The sequence below is a fragment of the Anomaloglossus baeobatrachus genome, chromosome 6 (genome assembly GCF_048569485.1).
Source record: "Anomaloglossus baeobatrachus isolate aAnoBae1 chromosome 6, aAnoBae1.hap1, whole genome shotgun sequence".
Lineage (NCBI taxonomy): Eukaryota > Metazoa > Chordata > Amphibia > Anura > Aromobatidae > Anomaloglossus > Anomaloglossus baeobatrachus.
In genome coordinates this window covers 96,043,694-96,060,941 of record NC_134358.1, presented here as the reverse complement: position 1 = coordinate 96,060,941, position 17,248 = coordinate 96,043,694, and the positions used below count along the sequence as shown (strand labels likewise).

General features: G+C 47.7%; 1 protein-coding gene across 2 annotated transcripts in view; it reads left to right on the top strand.

Moving 5' to 3' along the window:
- Positions 1-17,248, top strand: part of IMPA1 (inositol monophosphatase 1) — a 78,893-nt gene that overhangs the window by 4,610 nt on the left and 57,035 nt on the right. For both annotated transcript variants that reach the window (XM_075353124.1, XM_075353123.1), the window contains exons 2-4: positions 5,131-5,199; positions 8,739-8,872; positions 10,558-10,662. In XM_075353124.1, the coding sequence (XP_075209239.1) occupies positions 5,137-5,199; positions 8,739-8,872; positions 10,558-10,662 (302 nt within the window). In that variant the 5' untranslated portion in view covers positions 5,131-5,136. The remainder of the gene's footprint in view (positions 1-5,130; positions 5,200-8,738; positions 8,873-10,557; positions 10,663-17,248) is intronic.

The following is a 17,248-nucleotide window of genomic DNA, read 5'->3' as shown; positions in this document are numbered from 1 at the left end:
AGGAAGGTCCCTGTTATTATTGTGCCCCATGTGAGACCAAAATAAAGCCTTTATAAAGTGCTACCTTTTTGTATGCAGCTTCTGTAAATGTGTCACGGGGGCGGACCTTCTGCCGTCCGTTATTCTGCCTCCTGGTCCTGTATCCCGCCCCCATCGCTCCCTTCCATATCTGATGCACCGCCCACTGCTCCAGCCATCCCCGCGCATGCCCAGTGCCAGTCTCACGGGACTGAGCAGTGTGACCGCTGGTGACGTATGCGCAGGCAAGTGATTATGGGCGGGGCTGTGACTGTTATCAGCAAGTACCCGCCCATAATCTCGTGAGCGCGCAAACCTCTCCAGCGGTCACACTGTGCTCAGTGTAGATGCTAGACTGTATGGGCTGCTTCCAGGGATGACGTCCCTTTATCATGTGATAGTATTTTGAACACGCCCCTATCACGTGACAAAGGGACGTCATCCCTGGAAGCAGCCCATACAGTCTAGCATCTACACTGAGCACAGTGTGACCGCTGGAGAGGTTTGCGCGCTCACGAGATTATGGGCGGGTACTTGCTGATAACAGTCACAGTCCCGCCCATAATCACTTGCCTGCGCACACGTCACCAGCGGTCACACTGCTCAGTCCTGTGAGACTGGCACTGGGCATGCGCGGGGATGGCTGGAGCAGTGGGCGGTGCATCAGATATGGAAGGGAGCGATGGGGGCGGGATACAGGATCAGGAGGCAGAATAACGGACGGCAGAAGGTCCGCCCCCGTGACACATTTACAGAAGCTGCATACAAAAACGTAGCACTTTATAAAGGCTTTATTTTGGTCTCACATGGGGCACAATAATAACAGGGACCTTCCTAGAATGCAGCCCAGGAGCTGCAGAGGGGGAAGCTTTTAGCTTTTGGGCGAAATTTCTGATGACAGGTTCCCTTTAACCTCTTTACGAGAGCCTTACGTTTTAAAACGGCAGCAGAATAGGGTACTTATTTTGATCCGCCGTTTTAAAACTTCAGGATGAAAAAAGTAAATAGCGCGCCCCCCAGCGTTGGAAAATCTCCTGGGTTTCAGCTACTGGGGGTAGCTGAGACCCTGAAGATAACAATTTGGGCTGTTTTTTCCGGTCACGTGGTCACCAGTATACACCGGAGAATCATGATCAAGTTGCTGAAAATGGAAGTGACGGTAAAAAATGATTTATCTCTCATCTGGTATGATCAAACATGTCAGATGGGAGATAAATCTCCTTCCCTGGTGTGGCAGAGTGCCCCCGGGCAACCCCCCTTCCCCTTACGATCGCCCAAAATGGCTGCCGAGCATGTTGCACGTGTCCTCCTTCTGATTCCTGCCTCATTTGACATGTCCCTGGTCATTACACGTGTCAGATGAGGCACAAAAGTCGTCCCCAGGTCCACCCAGGTCACCCACTGTCAATCCCTGATCCCCTCTTTCCTGTGTGTACCGCTTTCAGCATCGATCACCCGCCACCCCTCCTTCTCCTTGTCGCCAGAAGAAATGCTGGCTGCATGCGCAGACAGCGGCTGTCAGCCGGCTCTACACTCAGTGACACGGAGCTTACTGCACTCGCACAGCTGTGCTGTGGAACCAGGGAATGTGAGAGTGTGAGTGCAGTATTGTTAGGTCACTTCAGCCACACTTCTCACATGGAGGGCCTGCACTCCCAGAAATGGGGGAAGCATTGAGCATGTCCCCCCCCCCTTATTCTGGAATGAGGTTACTGCAGGTCATTCTGTTTTCGATTGGACCGGGCAATTGTGAGTGCAGTATTGTCAAGTCACTGCAGCCACACTACTCAGGAGTGCCTCCTATTCCAGAAAATGGGGGATACATTCTCTGAGTGTGCCCCCCATATTCTGGAAGCCCCAGAGTCGTGTGGGACCTCCAAAATGGATTACGGCAGACCAGATTTTTTTTTTCATTTCAATAAAATTGGTAAAAGGGGGAATGCAATGGGGAGTGGTGTGTTTTAATTTTTTTTTTATTATATATTACTGACTGGGTTGGTGATGTCGGGTATCGATAAACGCCGCGACATCACTAACCCCAGGGCTTGATGCCAGATGACATTACACAGCTGGTACCAACCCCATATATTACCCCGTTTGCCACCACACCAGGGTAACGGGGTGAGCTGGAGTGAAATGCCAGGATGGGCACACTTTTGGGGCGGCTGCGGCCTGCTATTTTTAGGCTGAGAAGGGCCTTCTATTCAGTTAGTAAAACTGTTCTATAATAAAATTAGCATGAATAACGGAGGATGGACAGGCAGAGGGGCGGGAATTACTAACCCCCCCAGCTGTCAGCTGATCGGCAGCTGTCATCATTCAAAAAGCTGCTCATTTTACAAACTTTACTTGTGTTTCAAAACCGTTACATCCGAGCTGACAACTAAAGGTATGTATGGAATTAGCCTGATAGTGCCTGTATAGCACTGGCTTTAGGTTATACACGAAAATCCTGGTGATTGGTTCCCTTTAAGTGCGTGTGAAACTTATAGTGAACCTGTCAGGTGCAATAAGCACCCAGGACCACGAGCAGTTCTGGGTGTATATTGCTAATCCCTGCCTGACCGTCCCTGTATACAGTAGCATAGATAAAGAGATCTTTCGAAAAAGTATTTCTAAAGATCTTCTATCATATGCTAATGAGCGAGGGCACTAGTCACCTGGGCGTTGCTTCCCTTATCTATTCGGCCCCATTAGCATGTTAGCACACCCACAGGGGCATACGCGTCACAGGATGATCTCACCTCTTCGCTGCAATCGTGTCCGACGCTGGATTTCGGCTCAGTGCATATGACCCCGAATCATGTCATGCGCACTACTTCAGTTTAAAGTCTGGATGAGTACACCCGGCTTCATAGTGCGCATGACCCAAACTCTGTCAAACGCACTGCTTAGCATTCTGGTAGCGTTTTTCAACAACTCATTGTTTTCAATGGGTTTTAGAACGCTGCCAAAATGCTCAGAAGAAGTGACATGCTGCATTTTTAAAGGGAACCTGTTATCAGAAATTTACCTGTAAACCTAAAAGTTTCCCCCTCTGCAGCTCCTGGGCTGCATTCTAGCAAGCTTCCTATAGTTTTTGTGGCCCCTTTTATACCAAAATAAATACTTTATAAACTTGTACCTTTTCGTATGCAAATTTTGTAAATCGTCCATGGGGGCGGGCTCTCTGGGATCCGTAGCTGTTCCTCCAGCAGATTTACGCCGCCCCCGAACGCTGAATTTCAAACCTCAGGATGCCGCCCGTGGTCCCGCGCATGCGCTGTGCGACTGTAGCGGTGCCGAGCACTGTGTGCACGTGTGACCGCTGGTGACTCTTTGCGAGGGCACCAGGTTATGGGCGGCGCTGTGAGTGTCATCAGCAAGTGCCACCCATAACCTCGTGACCGCACTTTCCCCTTTGCCTCCTGCGTTCTGCGCAAGCGTCTCCTCGTAACCTGTGGTGGCCTGATCCGCTCCTCCCATCTATTTCCTGCTGCAGGGCAAGATGGGAAAGGTGACGTCGGATCATTTGGCCAGCGCTTGCGCAGAACGCAGGAGGCAAAGGGGAGAGCGCGGCCACGGTATTATGGGCGGGCACTTGCAATGCAATCACAGCGCCGCCCATAATATCGTGCCTGCGACCACATCACCAGCAGTCCTCACGTGCACGGGATCTCGGGCGCTGTGGGCGGCGTCCTGATCTATGAAATGAAGCAATGGGGGACGGCATAAACCAGAAGGAGGGACAGTAACCGACACCACACGGCCCGCCCACATGGAAAATTTACAAGAATTGCAGGCAAAAAGGTACAACTTTATAAAGTGTTTTATTTGGTTTAAAAGGGGGCACAAAAAGTACAGCAACCTTGCTAGAATGCAGCCCAGGAGCTGCAGAGGGGGAAACTTTTAGATTTAAATCTCAATTTCTGATGACAGGTTCCCTTTAAACGCAGAGATTTTGTCAAATTTTTGACGTTCAAAAAAGCATCGTGTGCACGGATTATGCATGGTTCTCATAGACTTTGCTGGGGAAGCAGAACGCATGCATTATGACAATGTAACGTTGCAGCTTAAAACATTGCAGAAACTAAAAAAAAAAAAATCAAAAAGTAACATGCGCACGAGCCCTTAGGATTGTTACATCCAATAAGTGGCAATAGAGTTCAAGTCCTCTCCCTCTCTGAAGATGCAATTTGCCGTATTGAGTCCCAAAACATATCAATAACCGGTTTTCCAGTATTTGTAAAACTCGGAGGGGTCAAGTGACTGAATTGATGGGACATTATCACGTCCAGAAGAACATCTGAATTACAAAATCTGATAAGTAGTAGAATTGCTATGTTTCCCACGCACTTAGGCTATGTGCGCACAATGTTTTTTTGACGCTGTGTTTTTGTGCTCTTTTAGCCACAAAAAAACACACCGGCGGCGTTTTTGGCTGCGTTTTGCTGCATTTTTCCAATGCATAGCATGGGAGAAAAACGCAGTAATACGCAGGAAAGAATTGACGTGTCCATGGGAGAAAAACGCAGTAAAACGCAGGAAAGAATTGACGTGTCCATTTTTTTTTTTTTTTTTTAGTTCAAAAACACAGTTAAAAAAAAAAAGTTGTGTGCGGAAAGCAAAAATGCAAAGTCATGCAGTTTTGAGCACAAAAAAGCACCCAAAAAATGCACAAAAAAGTGTAGTGCACACATAGCCTTAAAGTGCACCAAACACAAGGATTTTCCTATATAACCTAAATCCAGTGCTATACTGGCACTATCAGGCTGATTCTATACATACCTGTAGTTGTCAGTTCGGATGTATAGGTTTTGAAACACAAGTAAGGTTTGTAAAATGAGCAGCTTTTTGAATGACAGCAGCTGAGGATCAGCCAATAGCTGTGGTGGGTTGTGATAGTGATTCCCGCCCCCCTGCCTGTCTATCCTCCCCCTGTTATTTATGCTAATCTTATTATAGAATCATTTCCCTCGCTGAAGAGGCAATTTGCATATTTAGTTTCCCGGAGGAACATTTGAGGCCTTTAAGTCTCCTCACACTGGCATGTCACTCTCTAAAAGGGTAAACCTTACCCCTTAGATCTAGGACTCAATAGTGTGTAATTTCTATATTTATTTATTTCACTAGGTTAAAATGGCAGATCAATGGCAAGAATGTATGGAGTTTGCTGTTCAAGTAGCCAGAAGAGCTGGAGCGGTGTGTATTGAAGAATATGTCAATTGAATTCATTTTTTCTTTATAGTTGACTTCATTTCTCTATAACAGTGTTCCCCCAGCACCAGTCGTTATCGCCCACCAACAGGTTATGTATTCAAGATGTCCTTAGTATTGCACCGGTGACTGAATTATTACCTGAGCAATAATAAAGAAATCTTGAATACATGATCTATAGGATCCATAGGAGGGCCTGCAGGACTGATGTTGGAGAACACCACTGCATAAGAAAGGATCTGCACTTCATCTAGTGTCCGGCAACGCCTCTGTGGCAGGGGTGGGATTGTGGCCTTTAGTCTCAGGAGTGGTGAGGTCCAAGAGATTGGATCCTGAGTTATCTCAGCCGTAGCTAAGATTATGTAGCCCACTCAGATATAACTGTTCGCCATGTCCTTTTCTGATTATGAACTGATATTATCCTCAACTCCAGTTTTCCCAAAAAGTTAATTTTAAAGTTGATTTTAATCATTAATCTTGGAGTAATAATTTCCACAATTGGATATGTCTAAAAAAAAAAAAATGCTCCTGTGCTGAGAGATAATCTTCTATATTAGTCCCTGCTATGTACTGTGTAATGGTTGTGTCTTACCGTACAGGGATTTCATCTGATCATACCACATCTCCTGGGCTGGGGAGGAGGGAAAAGAGTATATAGATACCCTGTTTCCCCGAAAATAAGACACTGTCTTATATTTTATATTTTTTTTTTTTCTGGCCAACACACATATATCAGATCACACACTCACACATCAGACAGCATACAATGCACACAGACAGCATACACTCACACATCAGATTCCATATCATTCCTACCTGTGATATGTGCAGCATGCTGTCCTCCCCTGCATCTGACTGACACACATACATCAGAACATACACAATCACACATCAGATAGCATATAAACACACACACACACACACACACACACACACATCAGATTTCACATCACTCCTCCCTGTGATGTCCGGTGGGTGCTCCAGGCAGCTGTGCTGCACGCTGTCCTTCTCTGCCTCCTGCTGACACTCACACACCAGAACACACAGTCACACATCCGATCGCATACACTCACACACACTACCGATATCGCACATACCTTTACAATCACGCGCACCCACTCACAACATCCGGAGATACCACGTGCTTCCGGTGATGTGATGCAGGTCCTGGAAGTTCACTGCACAGCGTACAGCGTCGCAGGTCCTTACACGCGCTGAGAAGCAAGTGATATCGCTGGATGTGATGAGTGTGTGTATGCGATCTGTAGTGTATGTATGTATGTATGTGTAATATATATAATATTTGTGATCTGATGTATATGTTCTGCCGCAGGTCCTTGATACGCTCATCTGCTCCCGGTCGGCATCTGGGGACTATGATCGCGGGGTCTTCTTTCTTTTTTTTAGGGGGTGTCCACTGTCTATAATGAAGTGTCCTGCAGGATTCTTTAACTTTTCTACCGCTGCACGGACGCTTCATTATTGGAAACGTGGCTAGGTCATATTTTCATGGGAATGTCTTATCTTTAAGCCTCCCTGAAAACTCCTGCTAGGTCTTATTTTCGGGGGAGGTCTTATTTTTGGGGAAACACGGTATCACAGCATTGGATCATAGATGATTCTTTCTGTGAGCTAAAACAGTTCCTTGCCTTTTTTTTTTTTTAAAAAATGTTTAACATCAAAGAATGAATTGCATTCCTGTGCTGTAATGTATGTATAACTTTTTTTACTCTTTGCCCCCCTCCCCCAATCCCCAAAGGAGCTGTGGTATGATCAGATCATGTCCCTGTACAGTCAGATACGGCCTTTACACATATATAAAAGACTAGAAGGTGGCCCGATTCTACGCATCGGGTATTCTAGAATTTACATATTGTGTAGTTAATGTATGATTTTTGTTTATATATATATATATATATGAGATAGATATAGATGTTGTTGTGTGTAGTTACCAAGTGTTTGTGTAGGGCGCTGTACATGTTCTGGGTGTGGCGGGGGGTGAGAGCGGTGTTGTGTGTGTTGCGTTGTTTGTGGAGCGCTGTGTGTGTGTGTTGCGCGGTTTGTGTGGGGTGTGTGTGTGTTTTGGTGGGAGGTATGTTTTGTGCAATGTGTGTGTTGTGCGGCATGTGCGTCTATTTGTGTGTGCCGCGCTGTTTGTGTGTTGGGTGTCTGTGTAGGGCGGTGTTTGTGGTTCCCAGTGTGTGTGTGGTGTTGTGCAGTGGGGGGAGGTGTGCACCCCCCATCGTGCTCCATCCCCCATGCTGCGCACTCCCCATCGTGCTCCATCCCCCATGCTGCGCACTCCCCATCGTGCTCCATCCCCCATGCTGCGCACTCCCCATCGTGCTCCATCCCCCATGCTGCGCACCCCCCATCGTGCTCCATCCCCTATGCTGCTCATCCCCCCATCGTGCTCCATCCCCCATGCTGCGCACTCCCCATCGTGCTCCATCCCCCATGCTGCGCACTCCCCATCGTGCTCCATCCCCCATGCTGCGCACTCCCCATCGTGCTCCATCCCCCATGCTGCGCACCCCCCATCGTGCTCCATCCCCTATGCTGCTCATCCCCCATCGTGCTCCATCCCCCATGATGCGCACCCCCCCATCGTGCTCCATCCCCTAAGCTGCTCATCCCCCATCGTGCTCCATCCCCCATGCTTTGCACCCCCCCATCGTGCTCCATCCCCCATGCTGCGCATCCCCCCCATCGTGCTCCATCCCCCATGCTGCGCACCCCCCATCGTGCTCCATCCCCCATGCTGCGCACCCCCCATGCTGCGCACTCTCCATCGTGCTACATCCCCCATGCTGCGCACCCCCCATCGTGCTCCATCCCTTATGCTGCGCACTCCCCATCGTGCTCCATCCCCCATGCTATAATAGTTCTCCTATTATACTCAGAGAGGAGTATAATAGGAGGACTATAATAGGAGGAGTAGTCCTGGGGGGAGAGGAGTATAATGCCGGCTCCCTGCACATGTGTACTGGGAGCCGGTGTACACTGGTAACTATGATACACATCGGGTAACTAAGGGACCTTAGTTACCCGATGTGTATAATGGTTACCAGCGTTCACCGGCTCCGTCACGATCCCAGCAGCGCAAGGTTATGTCTGGTGATGCGTGCGAGGGCCGGGGCGAGCTACCAATCCGTGGGGGGGAGGGGGGGCCAGGCCGAGGCATCGGCTAATCAGAAGCTTGTCACCGTAAGGACACAATTTTGGAGCAAGACAGACAGACAGACAGACAGACTAAGGCAATTATATATATATATATAGATTATCTCCGCACAGAAACATTTTATTTTAAACCGATCCAATTGTGGAAATTTTTATTCCTGTTCATTTAAAATCAACTTTGCTTATGGGAAATCCTCTTTAAGTAATGTTATTGCTGGTAATGAAACATTCACAATATATAATTTTTTTATTATTAAAATGCTCTGGTGTGTGTGATTCAAGGGTTGCAGATATTTGTGATTTTGCTGTAAGTCCTTTTAGATATTAGTTCTGTTGCGTGGCAGGTGGTATGTGCAGCACTGAAGGAGGACGTTTCTGTGATGGTGAAGAGCTCACCGGCGGATCTAGTGACTGCTACAGATCAGAAAGTCGAAGAAATGATTATCACCTCGATCAAAGAGAAATATCCGACTCACAGGCAAGACTATATATAGTTATTTATATAGTTATTTAATAATTTTTTCAGATATACTGTCTTTTTTAGATTATAAGACGCAGTTTCCCTCCCAAAAATTTGAGGAAATTGAGGGGTGCATCTTATAATCTGAATGTAGCTTACCAGAGGTGGTGGAGAGGAGTAGCAGGAGGTAGGGGCTATGCTGCGGGCTCGGTGCTGGGCGCTGTGCTGCGCGCGGTGAGGCAGGGGCAGCTGTTGGCGGTGCGGGCTTCAAATACTAGCGCTCCTAGTCGGCACGTGGGCAGATGGAGCTCTTGGCTTAATATCTCATCTGCACACGTGCCTTCTCCGGCTATTGATTCCCTGCAGCGGACTTAAAGAAAATGGCGCCCGGAGGTGGCGTGTGCGCAGATGAGAGCTCAGCTTGTCATTGAGCCAAGAGCTCCCTCTGCCTCCGGGTGCCATTTCTTTGACGCCCGCACTGCCAACAGCTTTTGAATGATCTTCCTGCCTCACAGTGCCCGCAGCGAGCATCTGGGACACCCGCTTCACCACTCGCAGCATCGCCCTACTCCACCAACGCCCCTGCCTCCTATGACCCCGCTCCACCATGTCTGCGCCCCCCCCCCTTGGTAAGATACCACTGGATTATAAGACTGACCCTATATTTTTTTTTTTCTCTAGATTTGAGGTGCGTCTTATAATCCAGTACATCTTATAACATTTCACAGAAGTCTGCAGTCACTCTGCTGCTATACATCGCACACCATGAGGACTCTCCGGTGCCTGTGGCGAGACCGAGCGGTCATGTCACTGCAGGTATGTATATTGTCGCGGCCACAGTCCAACTAGACGTTTGACCTCGCTCAGTTCAAGTAAGAAGAATGTGGTCTTAGGACCGCTCAGTCTCAGCAGCGGAGAATCCTCACAGCGCGCGATGTAAAGAGTTAGGGGTACTTTGCATGCTGCAACATCGCTAGCCGATGATGGCGATGCCGAGCACGATAGCCCCAGCCCCCGTCGCACATGCGATATGTAGTGCAAGCTGCTGTAGCGAACATTATCGCTACGGCAGCTACCCACACACATACCTGTTCGGCGACGTCGCTGTGACTGCCGAAGAATCCCTCCTTCAAGGAGGTGGTGCATTCGGCGTCACAGCGATGTGACCGCAACGTCACTAATCGGGCGGCCAATAGAAGCGGAGATGAGCGGGATGTAAACATCCCGCCCACCTTTTTCCTTCCGCATTGGCGGTGGACGGCGGGCGAAGGTAAGGAGATGTTTGTCGCTCCTGCGGCTTCACACACAGCGTTGTGTGGAGCTGCAGAAACGACAAACAACATCGTACCTGCGGACGCACCGACATTATGGAAATGAACGACGTGACACAGATCACCGACTTTTGACTGTTTCACGCTCGTTCATTTTCTCTCCTAGGCTTTACACGTTGCGACATCGTTACCGGCGCCGGATGTACGTCACTTTCGATTTGACTCCGACGATATCACATAAGCGATGTCGCAACGTGCAAAGTACCCCTTAGTGTGATTGCAGGCTTATGTGATAAGCCTGGACAATCCCTTTAATTGCAATGCCATTTCTATGGATTTGGAAGGCCAAAGATAATATATTATGCTTGACTTTCCCTCCATTAATTTGTGATGCATGACAAGTGATGGAAATGTTTAATTTATTTGTTGCAGTTTTATTGGAGAGGAATCTGTGGCCGCAGGTCAGGGGAGCACACTGACCGACAACGCAACGTGGATTATCGATCCCATCGATGGCACAACTAATTTTGTTCACAGGTAAAGTTGTGATTTAAGGCGTCTATAGACACGGGCTAGGGAAATAAGGAAAGATATGATCAATAATTTGGCGTTTTAATCAATACACTTTGTAGTCAGTGGGGGCTTTACACCAGAGATGGGACACTTCTTACTTGAGCCAAGGAGCACAAGGCTCAGACTGGGGCACTTTTATGGTATACTAACGTCAATCAAAAGTACAACTCATCCCACAAAGAAAATCCTTCATGGCTATGTACGTACACAAGAATGAAAAGGCTATGACTATTGGAAGAAGCAAAAGTGCACACACAAATGCTGTTTGTATTGTGAAATTTGGTGACTGGTCTGCTTTAAGGGTAGCAGTTTTATAAAAATATTTTCACAAGGCCCTTGTCATAGATGAGGCTGGCCGGTATTTTTAGAGAAATTGCGTCTGCAGTTACATCAATTTGTAATGTGGAAAAGCAATCAGTGCCAGGTTTGGCGTCTTGTGCTAGTATGGAGGATAGCTGTAGTCAGACGAATACCTGGAAGCTGCATTTTATGTCATCGTTCATACTCGGGTAATCTTGTATTAAAGGGAACCTGTCAGGTGTAATATGCAGCCAGTACCACGAGCAGTTCTGTGTGCATATTGCTAATCCCTGCCTAACCGTCCCTGTATACACTAGCCTAGATAAAGAGATCTTTAGAAAAAGGATTTCTAAAGATCTTTTACCGTATGCTAATGAGCGAGGGCACAAGCCCCTTGGGCGTTAGTTCCTCGGCCAGTCGCCCCAGTTAGCATGTTGGTACGCAGCGTCACAGGATGATCTCACCTCTCCGCTGCCACCGCATCAGACGAGGGATTTTGGCTTAGTGCTCATGACTCCGGAGTTTGGGTCATGCGCACTATGAAGCCGGGTGTACGCGTCCTGGCTTCAAACTGAAGTAGTGCTCATGACCCAAACTCCGGGGTCATGCGCACTGAGCCAAAATCCCCCGTCGGACGCGATGGCAGCAGCGAGGTGAGATGATCTTGAGAAGCTTCGTCCTAATATGCTAATGGGGGCAACTGGCCGAGGAACTAACACCCAGGAGACTAGTCCCCTCGCTCATTAGCATACGGTAAAAGATCTTTAGAAATACTTTCTCTAAAGATCTCTTTATCTATGCTAGTGTATACAGGGACAGTTAGGCAGGGCTTGGCAATATACACTCAGGACTGCTTGTGGTTCTGGGTGCATATTGCACCTGACAGGTTCAGAGCGTTATTTAAAGGAGTATTTCTATCTCCCAAGATTTTATTTCAATATGTAGCAGTGATAATAATAATATTATAAGCCAATACCTCCAAATAGAAATGTGGTATAGTTCTGATTAGCTATGTCGCTTACCTCATGTGCACAGCATCGCAGTAGCTTAGGTATTCATGGTTATGACCGCAAGCAACTGTCACTATGAGTGGTCGTAACCATGGATACCTAACTGCAATGCCCTGCACATGAGGTATACAACATAGCTAATCAGGACAACGATACTACATTTCTAATTGGAAGTATTTACTACTATTAACATTACTATTATTTATTATTTATTATTATTATTATTATTATTATTATTATTATTATTATTATTATTACTACACCTACTACATATTAGGATAGGATCTTGGAAATGGGAATATCTTTTTTAATGAGAATGAAGTGCTACTCGTGCCCATCATTGAGCGGCCTACAGCGCTTAGCCCTCTCTACTATTAAAGGTTAATAAGCAATTTATGCACCCCATATTGCTGTAAATAAAAACTGCGACTCAGAGTAACATAAGCTGCCCCCACAAATTTGGATTCCCCCCACATTTTAAAGATGACTATGTCAAAGGAAAAATTTAATTTTCACCATTCCCCCCCATAACATGTATTTATAAAGCATACATCTTTGGCGCCGTATTCATTCCATCCCATATAAGTGTTATTTTTACTGTCATGTATGAATTTATAAAAATAAAGAAAATGGCAGATTTTTTTCTTTCTTTAAACCTGTCAACAACAAAAAATGATTTATAATGTGCTAGAAAAAACAATAAGTACAACTCCTCCCACAAAAATCAGGCCCTCTTATAACTAGTACATTGTGAGAGGGGATCAAATTTTATGCCCCGTGGATTGAGACAATAGAAAATGCCAGTAATAATTGTTCGTTCATTAAAATCCAAAATAATGTGGTTGCTTAGGAGTAGAGTTGAGCGCGGTTCGTGGTTCGTGGTTCTCCAGTTCTAGGCTCGAGTGGTTTTGGTGCCTGTTCTAGATCGAACTAGAACTCGAGCTTTTTGCAAAAGCTCGATAGTTCTAGAAACGTTCGAGAACGGTTCTAGCAGCAAAAAAACAGCTAAATCCTAGCTTGGTTTCTGCTGTAATAGTGTAAGTCACTCTGTGAATCACACTATTATGACATTTCAGTGTATAGTGTGCGTGAACAGCGCCTTCAGATCACTGCTGTTTCTATAATGGCGATCGCCATTTTTTTTTTTTTTTTCTTGTCTTCCTTCCCTAAGCGCGCGTGTCTTGTGGGGCGGGCCAGCATGTCAGCCAATCCCAGACACACACACAGCTAAGTGGACTTTGAGCCAGAGAAGCAACGGCATGTGTGATAGGATGTCCATGTCACATGTCCCTGCATTATAAAACCGGACATTTTCTTCCAGGACGCCATTATCTGCCTTCTGCGTCTTTGGTGTCAGACATCACTGTCGCAGCTCCGTCCTCCTGAGTCCTATCGCCGATACAGCTGTATGCGCTGCATACACAGCGTTAGACAGCTTAGGGAGAGCACTTTATAGCAGTCCTTTTAAGGGCTCAAACCGGCAGGGTCAGAGTTAAGGTGACAGGTCCTGAAAACAGCGCCAGCGTCTGTGTAGCCAAGGTCAGGGATTTCCTCCCTGCATTTCCCTATTAGGAGGGATAGAAAGGCAGGCTTCCATTCCTCTACCCAGAGCCCCAAAATCCTGGCACTGTACCCTCGTGTCCTCTGCATACTCCAACTCATTATAACTAAGCCATTATACTAGCAAACACTCAGTGTACCTAGTGGCATCCTATCTGTGGCTATTGGACTTTGCTATAGTCCCACTAGTGCAAAGACATTTGCAGAGCGCATCTGCCTGCGTTGCACACTCCAACTCATATAACTAAGCCATTATACTAGCAATTTTTGCTGCCAGTTTAAGGGCCGTAGTTGCATTGTCAGGGATATTTATTCTTTATTATTCTGCTGTTAATAAAGCTAGACCACCACTGCAATCTTCACCACCTCTCAATTTTTACTACCACATTTTCAGTCCACAATCTTGTCGCAATCAACATGAGTGGCAAAATGACAGATGCTGGTGGAAAGGGGAAGAGGCGTGGTGGAAAAGGCAAAAAAGGTTTTGTCTGTGGGGAAGGTGGCAAAGCTCCATTATCATCTGCTGAAGATAGACCATCTACCAGCAAAAGTAAGATGTCTACTACTTACCGTGGACAATCCGATGTGCTCCCTTTTTTACGGACACGAACAACAGGAAGAAAGGTAGATGATGGGCAAAAAAGGAAAATGCTTGAATGGATCTCAAGTGGTCCAACTAGTGCCCTCTCAGCCACTTCAAGTACCGCATCCAAAAAACACCAGTCCTCTGAGTTGTCATCCCAATCACACTTGATTTCTCCCAGCTCTGAAGTCTCCATCAGCCCTGCACAGTATGGTGGAACTGAGATGGCTGAGTCTGCAGAGCTGTTCAGTCACACTATAGCCTGGGAATCAGAGGTCTGCTCCCAAGCTACAGTGAGTACAGAACAGGAAATGGTCTGCAGTGATGCCCAGAACCTTTGTGACTCTGATTCAGGCCGTGAGGACCAAGTTTCTGAGCATAATGTTGACCCTTTGTCACAAACTGTAACACCTGTGGTTATAGACAATGAGGAACATACTGATGAAGATGAGACGCAGATACCCGATTGGGATGACAACTTAAATATTCGGTCAGGGCAAGAAGAGGCTCGGTCTGAGGGGGAGGGGAGTGCAAACACAACAATTGATGATGAAGTTCTAGATCCCACCTACTGTCAACCCCCAGTCAGGCACTCGAGGAGGTCAACAGAGGCGGTGGAGGAGGATGCAACCGACGACGAAGTTACCTTGCGCCTTCCTGGACAGAGTCGGAGCACTGGTAGCACGTCTACAACTGCATCCTCAGCCACCACTCTGCCTATGAGCATTATTCGGGGTGGATCAACAGGTCGCATGGCCTCTAAGCCTTGCCTAGCCTGGTCCTTTTTTGACATAGCAAAAGATCGCCCAAATTATGTGATCTGTAAACTTTGTCATGATTCTCTTAGTAGAGGTCAAAACCTCAGCAGTTTGACAACTTCTTCCATGAATCGTCACATGAATAAATATCATAGGTCCCGGTGGGAAGCTCACTGTGCTGCAATGCGGCCTAGCGGAGCGAACCATCCACGGCCTGCCCCTTCCAGTGCATCCGCGCGCTCTTCATCTTCTAGGACTGTGGGGACAGCTGTCACACCTGTTTTTCCACGCACAACTTCCACCACTGTAACCGCAACAGGCAGTTTGCTTGGTAGGTCGTCAGTTGGTTTGGAAGGGGAAACAAGTGAGTGTGTACAGCTCTCTCAGACATCGATAGCACCAACGTTGGATGAAGGCAACATCATGTCTCCGCCTGCACTTTCCTCACAAACCTGCATTTTTCCAGGGACACCCTACTCAACACCGTCTACACACAGCAGCCAGATCTCTGTCCCTCAGATGTGGTCAAATAAAAGGCCACTTCCTCCGACCCATGACAAAGCTAAGAGGTTGACTCTATCCCTCTGTAAGCTGTTGGCTACCGAAATGCTGCCTTTCCGCCTAGTGGACACACAGGATTTTAGAGACCTTATGTCTGTCGCTGTGCCCCAGTACCAGATGCCTAGTCGCCACTACTTCTCTAAGAAAGGTGTGCCCGCGCTACACCAGCATGTCGCACACAACATCACCGCTTCCTTGAGAAACTCTGTGTGTGAACGGGTGCATTTCACCACCGATACTTGGACCAGTAAGCATGGACAAGGACGTTACATGTCGCTGACTGGGCACTGGGTAACTATGGTGATAGATGGTGAAGGGTCTGCTGCACAAGTCTTGCCGTCCCCACGACTTGTGTGTCAATCCTCTGTCTGTCCTAGTTCCGCCACTGCTTCTGCATCCTCCACCTCATCTGGGTCCTCCACCTCCGCCCCAAGCCTGCCTGGTCAGGCCACCAGCGTTCTCACTGCGCAGAAGGAATCACGCACGCCTCATTACTATGCTGGCAGCAGAGCGCAACGGCATCAGGCGGTCTTTAGCTTGACATGTCTTGGGAATAAGAGTCACACAGCTGAGGAGTTGTGGTCAGCTCTGCGGTCCGAGTTTAATAAATGGTTGTCTCCACTCAACCTGCAGCCTGGTAAGGCCGTGTGCGACAATGCTGCAAACCTGGGTGCGGCCCTTCGCCTGGGCAAGGTGACACACGTACCTTGTATGGCTCACGTGTTGAACCTTGTCGTCCAGCAATTTTTAACACACTATCCCGGCCTAGATGGCCTTCTGAACAGGGCACGAAAACTGTCTGCTCACTTCCGCCGTTCAAGCGCCGCAGCAGAGCGACTTGCATCGCTCCAGAAGTCTTTCGGCCTGCCGGTTCATCGCCTGAAATGCGATGTGGCGACACGCTGGAATTCAACTCTCCACATGTTACAGCGACTGTGGCAGCACCGCAGAGCCCTGGTGCAATACGTCATGACGTATAGCCTGGGCCAACGAGATGCAGAGGTGGGGCAGATCACCCTGATGGAGTGGTCTCAGATCAAGGACCTATGCACCCTTCTGCACAGTTTCGACATGGCGACGAATATGTTTAGCGCTGACAATGCCATTATCAGCATGACGATTCCAGTCATTTACATGCTGGAGCACACGCTAAACACTATTCGGAGTCAGGGGGTGGGACAACATGAAGGGGAGGAACTACAGGAGGATTCATATGCGCAAGGGACAACAACATCACCAAGGTCCAGACGTTCATCATCACCAACGCAGCAGGCATGGGACCATGGGGGACAGGGATCGACAAGGGCGCATAGTAGCAGGCGAAATGTTGAGCAAGGTGCAGGAGAACATGAAGAAATGGAGGACGAACTGTCCATGGACATGGAAGACTCAGCGGATGAGGGAGACCTTGGTCAAATTTCAGTTGAAAGAGGTTGGGGTCAGATGTCAGAGGAAGAAAGAACGGGTAGCACCTCTATGCCACAAACACAGCATGGACTTGGTCCGCATGGCTGCGCAAGACACATGAGTGCCTTTTTGTTGCACTACCTCCAACATGACAGTCGTATTGTCAAAATTAGAAGTGATGATGACTACTGGATTGCCACATTATTAGATCCCCGGTACAAGTCCAAATTTTGTGACATAATTCCAGCCATAGAAAGGGACGCACGTATGCAGGAGTATCAGCAGAAGCTGTTACTCGATCTTAGCTTGGCTTTTCCACCAAACAACCGTGCAGGTGAAGGGAGTGATTCTCCCAGTTGTAACTTGACAAA